The sequence below is a fragment of the Aquarana catesbeiana genome, linkage group LG01 (genome assembly GCF_042186555.1).
Source record: "Aquarana catesbeiana isolate 2022-GZ linkage group LG01, ASM4218655v1, whole genome shotgun sequence".
Classification (NCBI taxonomy): Eukaryota; Metazoa; Chordata; class Amphibia; order Anura; family Ranidae; genus Aquarana; species Aquarana catesbeiana.
In genome coordinates this window covers 74486023-74501431 of record NC_133324.1, presented here as the reverse complement: position 1 = coordinate 74501431, position 15409 = coordinate 74486023, and the positions used below count along the sequence as shown (strand labels likewise).

Below are 15409 nucleotides of genomic sequence, written 5' to 3'. Positions count from 1 at the left end.
ATATATATATATATATATCCTCCCCATCATGCACCAGTGGGAAAACCCTCTTACTTCATTGGCTGAAGAAAATATAATTATTCATGACTTAATTTTGTCTGGGAGGGCTCATACTGTGACCAGTGATACAAGTATATCTACTGGTGAGAAATCACAAGCCAGCTTAGGTCTGGTTCACACCTATGTATTTTTATGCTGCTTTTTGCAGAAATGCACTACAGTCCATTTAACATGATTCTCTATGGGACACATTCACATCTATGCTTTTTTCAGCTGCTGCATTTTTGGAAAGGGTCAGGGACTTTTTTAAACGCTAAACAGTGCATTTTTGGTTCAATAGACTTCAATGGATGCGCTGCAGAAAAGCTTGTAGTATGTTTTGATACCTTTTTGAAGCATTTTTTATTTTCGAATCTGCCCAACAACAAATTGGCCAAAAAAAAGCATAACAAAAGCAAAATGCATCAAAAAACGCATGAAAACGTGTCAAAAACGCAAATCGCACAGCACAAAGCACTGCAGAAACGGATCAAAAGCAAACTGCACAGGTGGGAACCAGGCCTAAAGCTTAGGGGAAAAAATAGGTGAAAATCTGTACAATCAGTCAGAGCTAACTACAGCTCAGCCAAAAACTAAATTGACATATTGGCCCCTGTTTAGGACAATGGGGCTACAAGTAAATAACAGCATGAAATGTGCTGCAATCCATGACAACTGGCCTGCTGCTTTCTTCATTCATTCATGTCATTGCTTCATTCGTCTGAAAGTATATTCATCATTTAAATGTTTGGAGCAATAATGTTAGGAGAAATCATGTTGGGGGCTTCTGTGTATCAACCAATGAGGAGAGAGAGAGACCCGGGAGAACCACTGCTCTCATGCACTTTGCTGGATTGAGATGGGGCTCAGGTAAGTATTAGTGGGGCTGGGGGGCGAGCTGTACCCAGAAGGTTTTTTACCTTCATGCAAAGAATGCAAGATAAAAGACATTCTGCATTTAGAACCACTTTAGCCCGATTACCAATGTGAAGATGTTGACCGTCCAAGAACAGGGTGGGAGGTTTGAGAGTTTTTGAAGCACCCTGTTCTAATTACATGTAGCACTACCCCCGTAAGGGTCGCTGGTGAATGTGGTCATCTTCCACCCTGCACAGCCAGGCACACAGATTTTCCACTCACTCCAAGTCAAGAAACAGTTTTGTTTGTTTTTTTATTAGGGGAATTGAACTTGGATAGGGAAAGGATGATATGGGATGCCCATTTGATCAGCAGAACTTGTGAGGGACTAGAACTATATACACTCCAGTATATGCACTCACTTTCCTCTTCTACACTCCTGCACAATCTTGATTGCAGCACAACAACTCCCAGGACCAGCTAGCACAGATCCAACACAGCCTCAGCTGGATCTTAGTAGAATGCACCTATGGTGTATCAAGAAAATAGAAGTCCTTGGTGCTAGCTGTCCTATATGTGGCTAGTGCTCCCAGTACCACTTCCTCAGGCACTGCCAGCCCTCCTGGCTGCAGCTGCCCCTTTCCACTGCCAGTGCCACCACAGTCCTCCTGACTGGCTCTGCACCCATCCCAGACTGCTCCATCCCATTCCTCTCCGGCATGCCTCCCAGTCCTCCTGACTGTGTGTCACTCACCAGCCCTCTTGGCTGTTCCTGTTCTCCTGGAGACTTGCCCAGCAGTGTTCTCCCACTGTCCTCTCCTTGTTCCCGTGCCTCCTGGAAAGAAAACTTCTGTGAGTTTTTAGAAGGTCCTGTCCACACCCAAACCCAGGCCCAAGGTCACCCCCCCCCCCCCCCAAAGCTCCCTCAAAGGCCACGACAGCCTAACACTCCATCTCCAGCTTCCTGCAAGCCTGTATACATTTGCCTGCACTAGAAGAAAATAAAATGTATTTACACTTCTAGCACACTAGAGGGTTCTACATACATTACACCATCCTTGGTGTCAGGAAGTTTGCATAGGTGTTTTTTCCTTGAAGTACATGGCTAAAGGCATGAATTGATATCAACACGCTGGACTAGAGATTTTAAACCACATTATATGTGGATAAAGGATGGAGTTGAATGTCTGTTTGATGTAGGTGACCTCTTTCATGCCTCTTGCAAACCAGTTGTCCTCTCTCTCCAAAATGTCCAGCTTACCATCCTCAAAAAAACATCCCTTTACCTTAAAGTGGAGTTCCACCCAAAAGTGGAACTTCTGCTTATACGCTTCCTCCCCCCTCCGGTGCCACATCCGGCACCTTTCAGGGGGGGAACGGGGACCTGTTTTTGACAGGTCCCCTTCCCCACTTCTGGAGATGTGGCCATGGCCCGATCTCCCGGAAGTTCGGCCCCCCTCCTTCTTCCAATCAGTAAGGGCTTTGCGCATGCACAGTAGAGAACCAGCCAAAAGGCTTCACTGCCGGGTTCCCCCTACCAGGAATGGTGGCGGCAACACCCAGGAGTCGATCTGAAGATCGTCTGGGTGCCGACATTGCAGGCTCCCTGGACAGGTAAGTGCCCTAATATTAAAAGTCAGCAGCTACAGTATTTGTAGCTGCTGACTTTTTTTATTTTTTTTTTCACCCAGGCTGGACCTCCGCTTTAATGTGTAGGAAGACTGCTGAATCCTGACCTGTAGTATTACTTCTCCTATGTTGGGCCACTGTTTGTTGAGGGGCTGTTTTGTCTCCCAAACATACGGGTCTTTGCATTCCTAATAACGCTGAATATACCAAGTTACTTCACTGGTGTTTGGGTGTTGGGTCTTTAGGATGTACAGTACAAGCTTCTGTCTCAGAGTATTGCTGGGCTTGAAGGATACAGGGATGCTACATACCGTATGAAACCATATAATATGTAATAACTATTCATCATTAATATGTAATAACTGCTCATCATTATTATGCTATAACTGCTCATCATAAATATGTAATAACTGCTCATCACTATTATGCTATAACTGCTCATCATTAATATGTAATAACTGTTAATCATTAATATTATATAAAACCATACATATAATAAGTAATAACTATTCATCATTAATATGTAATAACTGCTCATCATTAATCAATAATATGTAATAACTGCTCATCATTAATCAGACCTTGCTTTTATTTCCAGTGTTGGAGCAGCTTACACGTTATCAGGATGTAGAAGGTAATGTGAATAGCATGGAATTACTGCTTTGATATTGTTGCCAACATATGTACAATTACTGTTGCCTGATGTTGTTATCCATTTAGAAAAAAAGTGATAACATTATATTTAATATTATATTATATACTATATTAAAACTGAATGTAGGGCACCAAAACTTTCATTTATTTATATTGTTCAATAGCCACAAAGGACATAAATCCACTTTGTGTGCACCAAATACCTTTGCATACTCAGATATTATTTTGTAAGAGTAACATTGACATCATCACTGTGCTGTACAAAGCCTGTGCGAAGAGCAGAGTTGTGGGAGGGGCCTAGTAGCTCCAACTTCTACAGGCTGCATGCAGAAAACCACAGGAGGGGGCGGAGACCAGACCAGTCACCCTGCACAAGGAGAGAGAGCAGCAGTGAGTGGTCTTTATTACAGGAAGCTCCTGCACAAAGGGAAAGTCTCACACTGGATTACTGCACAGATCTGGAAGATTCAAGAAAGGATACACATTTCATAGGGACAAGGCCAACATTTCAAGGATATGGAGATCCCCTTTTTCACACTGACAGGTTATCTGGAGCTAGGTGCATTTATGTTCCCAAAACACTGGTTTCAGTTGCAGTTTTGGAGTCCTGGCTATTTTCTATGTTTAGGAGTTGTTTAATACCTGACTGAGGTTCTAACCTAACTAAATAAAACATTTGGCTTGATTTGGGCATTATGAAATTAGGTTGGAAAAAGAAACGTCCATTGCATTCAACCAAAAGACAAAGTAAAAATGAAAAACCTACAGAAACCTAAACCCACAGTTTATCCGGGGAGAGGAAGTAAAAAAATAATAAAGTAATAGTCCAATTTGCTCCAATAGAGATATGGATCGGACTTGATTTTCCAGTACATGCCACAGATGCTTGATTGGATTGAGATCTGGCGAATTTGGAGGCCAAGTCAACACTTAGAAGATACCTTCATCCATTGCTCCATGATCCAGCTCTGATGCTCACATGCCCAATGTAAGCGCGTTTGGCTGGGGAAACGGGTCAGCACGGGCACGCTGACCAGTCCGCGGCTACACAACCCCATATGCAATAAATGATGATGCACTGTTTGTTCTGACCAGGGCTTTTTTTCTCAGAGAATAAGTACAGGAACTACCCTTTTCTGAGTCACCCTCTCTTCCCCAGCAACAATAGATCCCCCAAGCAACAACAATGGACCACCCACAAAATAATATTTACCCAGCTACAATAGACTCCTGGCAGCCAGCATTATAGACCCCTCCCTCAACAGTAGATCCACCCCTCCCTCAACAGTAGACCCCCCAGACCAACAACTGACCCTCCCTCAACAGTAGATCCCCCAGACCAACAACTGACCCTCCCTCAACAGTAGATCCCTCCCACCAACAACTGCCCCCCTAACAATAGTATGCCCAGCAGCCAGCATGAATAGACCCTGCAGCACACCCCAGCACCCCTTTCTCATTACATACAATCAGTGTCAGAGGGGCCGGAACAGCGTTCCCCCTGAAAAAAAAGCCCTGGTTCTGACACCTTTCTACTGGAACCAGCATTAACTTTTTTGGCAATTTGAGCTACAGTAACTCTGCTATCAGACTACACGGGCCAACCACTCCCTGTGCATGCCATCAATGAGCCTTGGCCGCCTATGACCCTGTCGCCGGTTCGTTGCTTTCCTTCCTTGGACCACTTTTGGTCAGTCCTGACCACTACAGACCAGGAACATTCCACAAGAGCTGCAGTTTTGGAGTTGACCCAGTCGTCTAGCCCAGGGGTCTCAAACTTTTTAAACAAAGGGCCAATTTACTGTCCTCAAAACTTTTGGGGAGGGAGGGGGCGGACTGTGGCCATTGGGGGTAGAAAAGGTCCAGATGTCAGTGGAGAGAAACAATGCCCCATCTTTGGTGTCAGTAGGAGTTGTGCCCTATCGTTGGTGTCATTAGGAGGCATTTTGCCCCATTATTGGTGTCATTGGGAGAAATTATGCCCCTTCAGTGGGGGAAAATTATGCCCCAGTGTTGGATCGTCTGGAGAAGAGACGCTTGAGAGGGGATATGATTTCAATTTACAAATACCGTACTGGTGACCCCACAATAGGGATAAAACTTTTTTGCAGAAGGGAGATTAACAAGACCCGTTGCCACTCATTAAAATTAGAAGAAAAGAGGTTTAACCTTAAACTACGTAGAGGGTTCTTTACTGTAATGCTGCATACACACGGTCGGAATTTCCATAAAAAAAAGTGTGATGGGAGCTTTTGGTTGGATATTCCGACCGTGTGTATGCTCCATCCAACTTTTTCTGTCTGAATTTCCGCTAGCAAAAAATTGAGAGCTGGTTCTCTATTTTCCCAACGAAAAAAGTTCTTGACGGAAATTCCGTTCGTCTGTATGCAATTCCGACACGCAAAAAAAACACGCCTGCTCAGAAACAATTCGACGCATGCTCGGAAGCATTGAACTTCATTTTCTCGGCTTGTCGTAGTGTTGTACGTCACCGCGTTCTTGACAGTCGAAAGTTCAGAGAACTTTTGTGTGACCGTGTGTATGCAAGCCGAGCTTGAGCGGAATTCCGTCTGAAAAACCATCCAAGATTTTTCCGACGGAAATTCCGCTCGTGTGTACGCGGCATTAGAGCGGCAAGGATGTGGAATTCCCTTTCATAGGCGGTGATCTCAGCGGGGAGCATCGGTAGTTTCAAGAAACTTTTAGATAAGCACCTGAACGACCGCAACATACAGGGATATATAATGTAATACTGACATATAATCACGCATATAGGTTGGACTTGATGGACTTGTGTCTTTTTTCGACCTCACCTACTATGTAACTATGTAAAATAGTACCCCAAGGGCCGGATAAAAGCAAGCAAAGGGCCCCATCTGGCCCTCAGGGCCGCAGTTTGGAGACCACTGGTCTAGCCATTACAATTTGGCCCTTGTCGCAGTGACTCAAATCATTACGCTAGCCCATTTTCTTTCTGCTTTCAACACACCAACTTCAGGGACAACATGTTCACATGTGGCCTAATATATCCCACCCACCTTCAGGTGCCATTAAAACGAGATAATCATAATGTTATTTATAGATATGTATTGGTAGCATTGCACATAATTAGCAGACTGTAGTAATGCCACCTTATGATCCGGGGGAAGAAAAGACACATGGATAGAACCGTAGCGATGTCGCTTAGTATTTATAATCCTCAGCTCAGCGCCTGCCTATACGTTCATTGATTCCAAGTAAGGCATTAACAGAGAATGAATCATTTTTGGGAAAAGACACGGAGAAGAGACACTTGAGGTGGGTGATGAGGACACTCTGTCCACTAGTGCAGAAAATGTCCTTCGTCTTGTCTATAATTAGATGAACGGTTCACCCAGTTTACTGCAAAGATGAAAGCTAATCATGCTTTTGGACGGCTCCACAACTCCCCGGTCCTGATGGACAAATAATATTCCGGAGATGTGTTATCAAATTTGCCTGGCAGAGATTGTCATCTGTCACCTTGTAAAAAGTCCTTTCCTTCTCGTCTCCAGCTGATATCACTAAATCATCTTAATCAAGGGCAACACTGGTGACGTTAAAGGGGATGTGAACTTTAACCACTTAAGGACCGGGCCTCTTTTTTAGATGCGTTGTTTACAAGTTAAAAACAGTTTTTTGTTGCTAGAAAATTACTTAGAACCCCCAAACATTATACATTTGTTTCCTAACACCCTAGAGAATAAAATGGAGGTCATTGCAATACTTTCTGTCACACCGTATTTGCGCAGGGGTCTTACAAGTGCACTTTTTTTGGAAGAAATACACTTTTTTGAATTAAAAGATAAGGCAACAGTAAAGTTAGCCCATTTTTTTTAAAATATTGTGAAAGATAATGTTACACCGAGTAAATTGATACCCAACATGTCACGCTTCAAAATTGCGCCCGCTTGTGGAACGGCGTCAAACGGTTTCATATACGGGCGCTACTCACGTATGCGTTCGCTTCTGCACGCGTGCTCAGGGGGACGGGGCGCGTTTAACTTTTTTTTTTTCTTATTTATTTTACCTTTATTTTTTATTTTTACCCTGTTTTTTTAAAAAAGAAATGTGTCACTTTCATTCCTATTACAAGGAATGTAAACATCCCTTGTAATAGAAAAAAGCATGACAGGGCCTCCTAAATGTGAGATCTGGGGTCAAAAAGACCTCAGATCTCATATTTACACTAAAATGCAATAAAAAAAAAAAAATTGTCATTTAAAAAAAGAAATTTAAAAAAAAATGGCCCTTTAAGAGCTATGGGCAGAAGTGACGTTTTGACGTCGCTTCCGCCCTGCAATGTCATGGAGACGGGTGGGGGCCATCTTCCCCTAACTCATCTCCATACCCAGCCAACAGAGGGACTGGATCACCTCCGCCGCAGCCGGCGGCGCCGGTAAGCGGCGGAGGGCACAAGAGCACGGCGGGAGGGGGGGACCCTCTCCCGCCGCCCATAAAAGTGATCTTGTGGCGAATCCGTCACAGAGACCACTTTTATCTTGAAGCGGACCACCGGCCAAACAAGAGGATACCGGGGTTATGGCAGCTAGCTGCTGCCATAACAACCATATCCTCCTTCAAAGTAAGGACGTATATCGGCGTGCGGCGGTCCGGAAGTGGTTCCTAAAAGCACTAGTGTGTTGTAAACAATCGCCATATTTTTTCCTAGGAAAATTTTTGCCTTTTTTTTTTTTCTTTTTTTTTATCCTTTCTTATTTTTCAATACAGATGTTCTCCTGCAGACTCTTTGCAGCCACTCGCTGTCTACATTTACTGAAAGTAGAACTATAGGTCAAACTTTTTTTTTCCATTTTGGATAGAGCAAGGGAAGGTTATAACCCCTGTCAGATTTTTTTTTTCGTCACCTGTGTCCCGTTGTGGAGATTTTCCTTCACTTCCTGTCCTATAGCCAAACAGCAAGTGAGAGGAAATTCCTGCAAATTAAGGGAATTCCTTAGGGACCCCCAAGTCACCAGAGCTAGTGTTCTCATTGGAAGATTTCCCATCTTTTACTTTTCTGAGGACAACCCAAAATTTGGGATTTTCTTTCATGTTCACTTTCAATGATAATGGTAAAAAGGACAAATAGAGAGAGCGAATCTCCTTAACGGGGGCACAGAGAGCCATAACAACGAATAAGTGTTCAAATCCATCTGCACCCTAACCAAACCAAAAAAATATTATACTAAATATTAGTGAGCGGAAATCCTTGCAAATTAACCACTTCCCATCCGAAATTCTGAATTCTGCCACTTCACTCCTACATGTAAAAATCTACTTTTTTTAAAGTAGAAAATCACTTAGAACCCCTAAATGTATTATATATATATATTTAGCAGAGGTCCTAGAGAATAAAATGGTGGGTGTTGCAATTTTTTATGTCACGCGGTATTTGCGCATCGGTTTTTTAAATGCAGTTTGGAAAAAAAAACACTTTAATGAATTAAAAAAAAAAAATACTTAAGTTAGCCCAATTTTTTGTATAATGTGAAAGATGATGTTACGCCGAGTAAATAGATATCTAACATGTCATGCTTTAAAATTGCGTTTGCCCACAGAATGGCGGTAAACTACAGTGCTTAAAATTCTCCATAGGCAACGATTTAAACGCCTTTACAGGTTATCAGTTTAGAGTTGCACAGGAGGCCTGGTGTTAGGATTACTGCTCTCGCTCTGACATTCGTGACATTACCTCACATGGTGCGTTTACCGCTTACATATGCATGCGGGAGTAACGTATGCATAGTTAGTCAAGTTGAAAAGACGCAGGTCCATCTAGTTCAACCAATAAAAAAAAAAAAAAAAAAAAAAAAAATCACACTTTTTTTTAAAATTTATTTTATACACAATAATTTTTCCACACTTTTTTTTGGATTAACTTTATTTCTATCATAAGGGATGAACAACATCCCTTGTGACCGCATGGGCCGTGACAGGTCCTCTTTATGGAGAGATCTGGGGTCTATTAGACCCCAAATCTCTCCTCTAGCCTCCCATGCAGACACGGATTGGTCTGATCGGCTGCTTTCCTGGCCACTGGCGGGCAGGTAAACAAAGGGGCGAACCCGGAAGTGACAAACTACTCCGGGGTTACAGAGAGAGAGGAATGACGTCAGTTCCTCTCTCTCTGTACAGGGCAGCCATCGCCAGCGGCCACATCGCTCCCGGGTTCCGCAATGGGATGGTAGAGCCCAGGAAAGGTGGCAGCGGGAGGTGGGACCCCCTTCCACCACCCACAGAAGTGATTGAGTGACTAATTAGCTTTATAAGGAATCCCCAGGTGAAAAGCTCCATACCGGGATGATGTCTGTAGGTGCAGGCATCATCCCAGTATAATTACTGAAACCCGAGGATGTCCATGGATGTCCTACGGGGAGCAAGCAGTTGAGGCAATTCCTTGGGGACCCCCAGCTCACCAGAACTAGTGTCCCCATTGAAAGATTATCCCTCTATTACTTTTCTGGGGACAACCTAAAATTTGGGATCTTCCTTTACTTTCAATTAAATTTTTTTCAATGACAATGGTAAACAATAGATAGGAAAAATAGAGAGGGTAAATCTCCTTAACGGGGACACAGACACAGTTTACACACACAGATCCACGGTCCTGCTCACACACAGGGACCGAGTGATGCGGGGGCGCGCGCGCGCGCCGCCTGGGGGGCCTGGAAGGCCGCTGCGACATATGACGGCGGCCCAGGATAACAGCTGCACTGTCCCTGGCTAAGGGCCCCTAAATATTCAAGGCAACCCCTCCTAGCTTCCGCCCATTAACTTCTAGAATATTCTCCAATATTCTAGAACCAGGGGGAGGCACCAGAGAGCTGCCTGGATGAGTCATCCAGCCCTAATCTCTAATAACCCTGACCCAGATTACGTGGCTCAGCTTTATCCCTGGGCCAGCTAGATTTGCCTGCAGTACCGCTAGTAGCACGCTAGAGGGTGCTACATCAGAAAACAAGCAAAATTAATTGTCTCCGCGTGCTGCTAATTCCTCTCCCAGTCTAAGCTCTGCTGTACATGGACTGCAAGCGGCCGATACCAAGTCAAGTTCAGGTCGTTATACCGCATCAAAATTAATAAATCCATTTGATGATGTATTGATGAATACAGAGCTACATTAATTTGTGTCTCTTATTTCTGCCTAGAGTTCAGCTTTAAGTACTATGAAACCAGTGCAGAAGTTATAATCAGCATTACCTACCCACACTGTTATATGTTATTAATTCTATATGGAGTGATCTCATTTCTCACCCTTCCCCTCCATTACAGTAAAAAAAAAAAAAAAATCTGCACAGTATTTTTTTATAAGAACTAAACAGCAATAAAAAATAATTATAGCAATACTGTATTTAAATTGCTATATGTAGAACAAGATAATGTACACTCAGAACTGGTGTGTAAAAGGAGCCATTATCCTGAAGTTCTGCTCTGTGTAATTAGCCGAGGAGAGAATAATGATATCAGATAGAGAAAAGGAAAAAGAGGAGACTGGAGGTGGGGAAGACAGAGTAGGGCAGAATATAAGGTCGATTGACAATACCCATTTTAAAGCTGAACTCTAGGATACACAAATACTGTCTAAATTCCTGGTGCCCAATCTGCGGCCTGAGGGCCACATGTGGCCCTTTGGTGTTTAAAGTGTGGCCCTTGGGGCCCTAGTAGTCAGTACAAGGAGCATTCATTTTGTAAATGGTCCATTGACTGTAGTAATGTTCAGTGGTCTCACACAATATGTCCTTAGTCTTTGGTCTTCTATAGCATGCCTTCTGGCTCCAACCATGCTAGTAGAGCCAGCTCTGATCATTTCCTCTACAGTTTTCTGTAGCATTACATGTAAGGTCCCCTTTCCCTTGCAAGTTGACAACCACTGGTCTAAATACAAGACTCATATATATTCTTACTTGAATCTTGGTGTGCTTTGTGTATTTTTCTCCAGATCTGTGCAATAATCCAGTGTGAGACTTTCCCTCTGTGCAGGCACTTCTTTTAAAAAAAGACCACTTACTGCTGCTCTCTCTCCTTGTGCAGGGTGACTGGTCTGGTCTCCGCCCCCTCCGGTAGTTTTCAGCAGGCAGCCTGTAGTGGGTGGAACCTACTAAGCCCCTCCCACAGCTCCAAACTCTGCTCAGGCTATGAACAGCACAATGATAATGCCACTGCTACTTTTACAAGGTAATATCTAAGCTTACAAATGTGGATCTATTCAAATTGTGACTATCGAGTAAAATATTTAAATGAAGGTTTTGGTGCCTGGAGTTCAGCTTTAAAGATACTTGTAGGGGTCTGCTTTTAAAGGCCATGTATACTTTTTCAGTGTGTGTAATGCCCCGTACACACGGTCAGACTTTCCGACGGAAAGTGTTCAATGAGAGTTTGTTGTCGGAAATTCCGACCGTGTGTAGGCTCCATCGGACATCTGGATCTCAAATTTTCCAACAACAAAATCCGTTGTTGCAAATTCCGATCGTGTGTACACAATTCCGACGCACAAAGTTCCACGCATGCTCAGAATCAAGCAGAAGAGCCGCACTGGCTATTGAACTTCCCTTTTCTCGGCTCGTCGTACGTGTTGTACTTCACCACGTTCTTGACGTTCCATGGATTTTGTTGTCGGAATGTCCGATTGTGTGTACAAGGCATTAGTGTTTTATATACTGTACGTGTGATATATATATATATATAGATATATATATATATATATCTATATATATATATATATATATACACAGTATCTCACAAAAGTGAGTACACGCCTCACATTTTTGTAAATATTTTATATTATTTATATTCTATCTTTTCATGTGACAACACTGAAGAAATGACACTTTGCTACAATGTAAAGTAGTGAGTGTACAGCTTGTATAACAGTGTAAATTTGCTGTCCCCTCAAAATAACTCAACACACAGCCATTAATGTCTAAACCGCTGGCAACAAAAGTGAGTACACCCCTAAGTGAAAATGTCCAAATAGCGCCCAGTTAGCCATTTTTCCTCCCCGGAGTCATGTGACTCGTTAGTTTTACAAGGTCTCAGGTGTGAATGGGGAGCAGGTGTGTTAAATTTGGAGTTATCGCTCTCACTCTCTCATACTGGTCACTGGAAGTTCAACATGGTACCTCATGACAAAGAACTCTCTGAAGATCTGAAAAAAAGGATTTTTGCTCTATATGAAGATGGCCTAGGGTATAAGAAGATTGCCAAGACCCTGAATATGAGCTGCAGCACGGTGGCCAAGACCATACAGCATTTTAACAGGAGAGGTTCCACTCAGAACAGGCCTCACCATGGTCGACCAAAGAAGTTGAGTGCACGTGCTCAGTGTCATATCCAGAGGTTGTCTTTGGGAAATAGACTTATGAGTGCTGCCAGCTTTGCTGCAGAGGTTGAAGGGATGGGGGGTCAGCCTGTCAGTGCTCAGACCATACGCCGCACACTGCATCAAATTGGTCTGAATGTCTGTCGTCCCAGAAGGAAGCCTCTTCTAAAGATGATGCACAAGAATGCCCCCAAACAGTTTGCTGAAGACAAGCCGACTAAGGACATGGATTACTGTTGGTGAATGGTCTGAGGCTGCATGAGTGCTGCCGGCACTGGGGAGCTACAGTTCATTGAGGGAACCATGAATGCCAACATGTACTGTGACATACTGAAGCAGAACATGATCCCCTCTCTCCAGAGACTGGCCCGCAGGGCAGTATTCCAACATTATAACGACTCCAAACACACCTCCAAGACGACCACTGCCTTGCTAAAGAAGCTGAGTGTAAAGGTGATGGACTGGCAAAGCTATCTCCAGACCTAAACCCTATTGAGCATCTGTGGGGCATCCTGGAACGGAAGGTGGAGAAGCACAAGGTCTCTAACATCCACCAGCTCCATGATGTCATCATGGAGGAGTGGAAGAGGACTCCAGTGGCAATCTGTGAAGCTCTGGTGAACTCCATGTCCAAGAGGGTCAAGGCAGTGCTGGAAAATAATGGTGGCCACACAAAATATTGACACTTTGGGCCCAATTTGGACATTTTCACTTAGGGGTGTACTCACTTTTGTTGCCAGTAGTTTAGACATTAATGGCTGTGTGTTGTTATTTTGAGGGAACAGCAAATTTACACTCTTATGCCCCGTACACACGATCGGATATTGATCAGGGATTCCGACAACAAAATCCATGTTGGCTCAAACTTGTCCTGCATACATACGGTCACACAAATCTTGTCGGAAATTACACGTACGATGAGCTGAGAAAAATTAAGTTCAATAGCCAGTGCGGCTCTTCTACTTGATTCTGAGCATGCGTGGAACTTTGTGCGTCGGAATTGTGTACACACGATCGGAATTTCCAACAACGGATAGTCTGATCGTGTGTACAGGGCATTATACTAGCTGTACACCCACTACTTTACATTGTAGAAAAGTGTAATTTCTTCAGTGTCACATGAAAAGATATAATAAAATATTTACAAACATGTGGAGGGTGTACTCACTTTTGTGAGATACTGTGTGTGTGTGTGTGTGTTTGTGTGTATATAATATATATATATATATATATATATATATATATATATATATATATATATATATATATATATATATATATATAATATTACCAAAAGTATTGGGACGCCTGCCTTTACACGCACATGAACTTTAATGGCATCCCAGTCTTAGTCCGTAGGGTTCAATATTGAGTTGGCCGGCCCTTTGCAGTTACAACAGCTTCAACTCTTCTGGGAAGGCTGTCCACAAGGTTTAGGAGTGTGTCTATGAGAATGTTTGACCATTCTTCCAGAAGCGCATTTGTGAGGTCAGGCACTGATGTGGATGAGAAGGCCTGGCTCGCAGTCTTCCCTCTAATTCATCTCAAAGGTGTTCTATGGGGTTAAGGTCAGGACTCAGGACGCTGTGCCTCCACCCCAAATTTGCTTATCCATGTCTTTACGGACCTTGCTTTGTGTACTGGTCCAAATCATTTGGTGGAGGGGGGATTATGGTATGGGCTTTTTTTTCAGGGGTTGGGCTTGGCCCCTTAGTTCCAGTGAAGGGAACTCTTAAGGCGTCAGCATACCAAGACATTTTGGACAATTTTATGCTCCCAACTTTGTGGGAACAGTTTGGGGATGGCCCATTCCTGTTCCAACATGGCTGCGCATCAGTGAAAGAAAGCAAGGTCCATGAAGACATGGATGAGTGAGTTTGGGGTGGAGGAACTTGACTGGCCTGCACAGAGTCCTGACCTCAACACCTTTGGGGTGAATTAGAGCGTAGACTGCGAGCAGGCCTTTTCGTCCAACATCAGTGCCTGACTTCACAAATGCGCTTCTGGAAGAATGGTCAGACATTCCCATAGAATTAATAATAACCAACTCTGTGCTTACTAGTGCGATAATATTAAATACAAATAATCTGAATGTTGGATAACTAAACAAGGTGTGAAAAAAACAAGTGCTTGTTACACCATAAATTAGTGCTTAATAGTGCTTGTTACACCATACATAGTGTCTCAATCAACATAAAAAGTGCTTAGTGCTCAATATAAAGTATCCTGCTTTTTTAAAATGAAAAAATTCATAAATAATAAATAATGAAAAAAAGTTATCTTTGGCACTCTAAATAGTGCGTGCAAATAATGTCCAGCAGTGATAATAAAACAATGCGTGCAGGTGGTGTTCAGATGTGACAACAATCCAACATCATGCCGAAGATATCCTGAGTGCTGCAAAACATGCTCCGGTGCTCCTTCGTGACCCCCTTAAGCTAATGTGCTCACCGTGTGACTCAGCTGCTACCCTGAGTCCAAATACGCTTTGGAGCCACCCCTGGGCTCAGTCTCAGTGTCTGCTGCACTCCTCCAGCTGGAAACAATGTGGCTCCATACATATAAATGAAAAGGAAACTATATAGTGTAATATAGTCAAAATACTTTTATTAAAAGAAAACGCTCCCCACACCGGGGTACTCACATGGCACTGGTGCGTCAGTGCACCATACTATAACGGCTTTCTATGCAAAATCACTGGATGTTTGGTGCGGTATGCTGTGCTGGGACAGCGCTGGTGTAAAGTTCGTGTCAGTCTCTCCGTCCTGACACGGATTTTACACCAGCGCTGTCCCAGCACAGCATACCGCACCAATAAAAGTATTTTGACTATATTACACTATATAGTTTCCTTTTCATTTATATGTATGGAGCCACATTGTTTCCAGC

The 15409-nt window shown here is 43.3% G+C and overlaps 1 protein-coding gene across 1 annotated transcript in view; it reads left to right on the top strand.

Moving 5' to 3' along the window:
- Window positions 1-15409, top strand: part of ALPK2 (alpha kinase 2) — a 133322-nt gene that overhangs the window by 76463 nt on the left and 41450 nt on the right. Inside the window, exon 5 of the mRNA XM_073630467.1 lies at window positions 3125-3160. Within this exon, the coding sequence (XP_073486568.1) occupies window positions 3125-3160 (36 nt within the window). The remainder of the gene's footprint in view (window positions 1-3124; window positions 3161-15409) is intronic.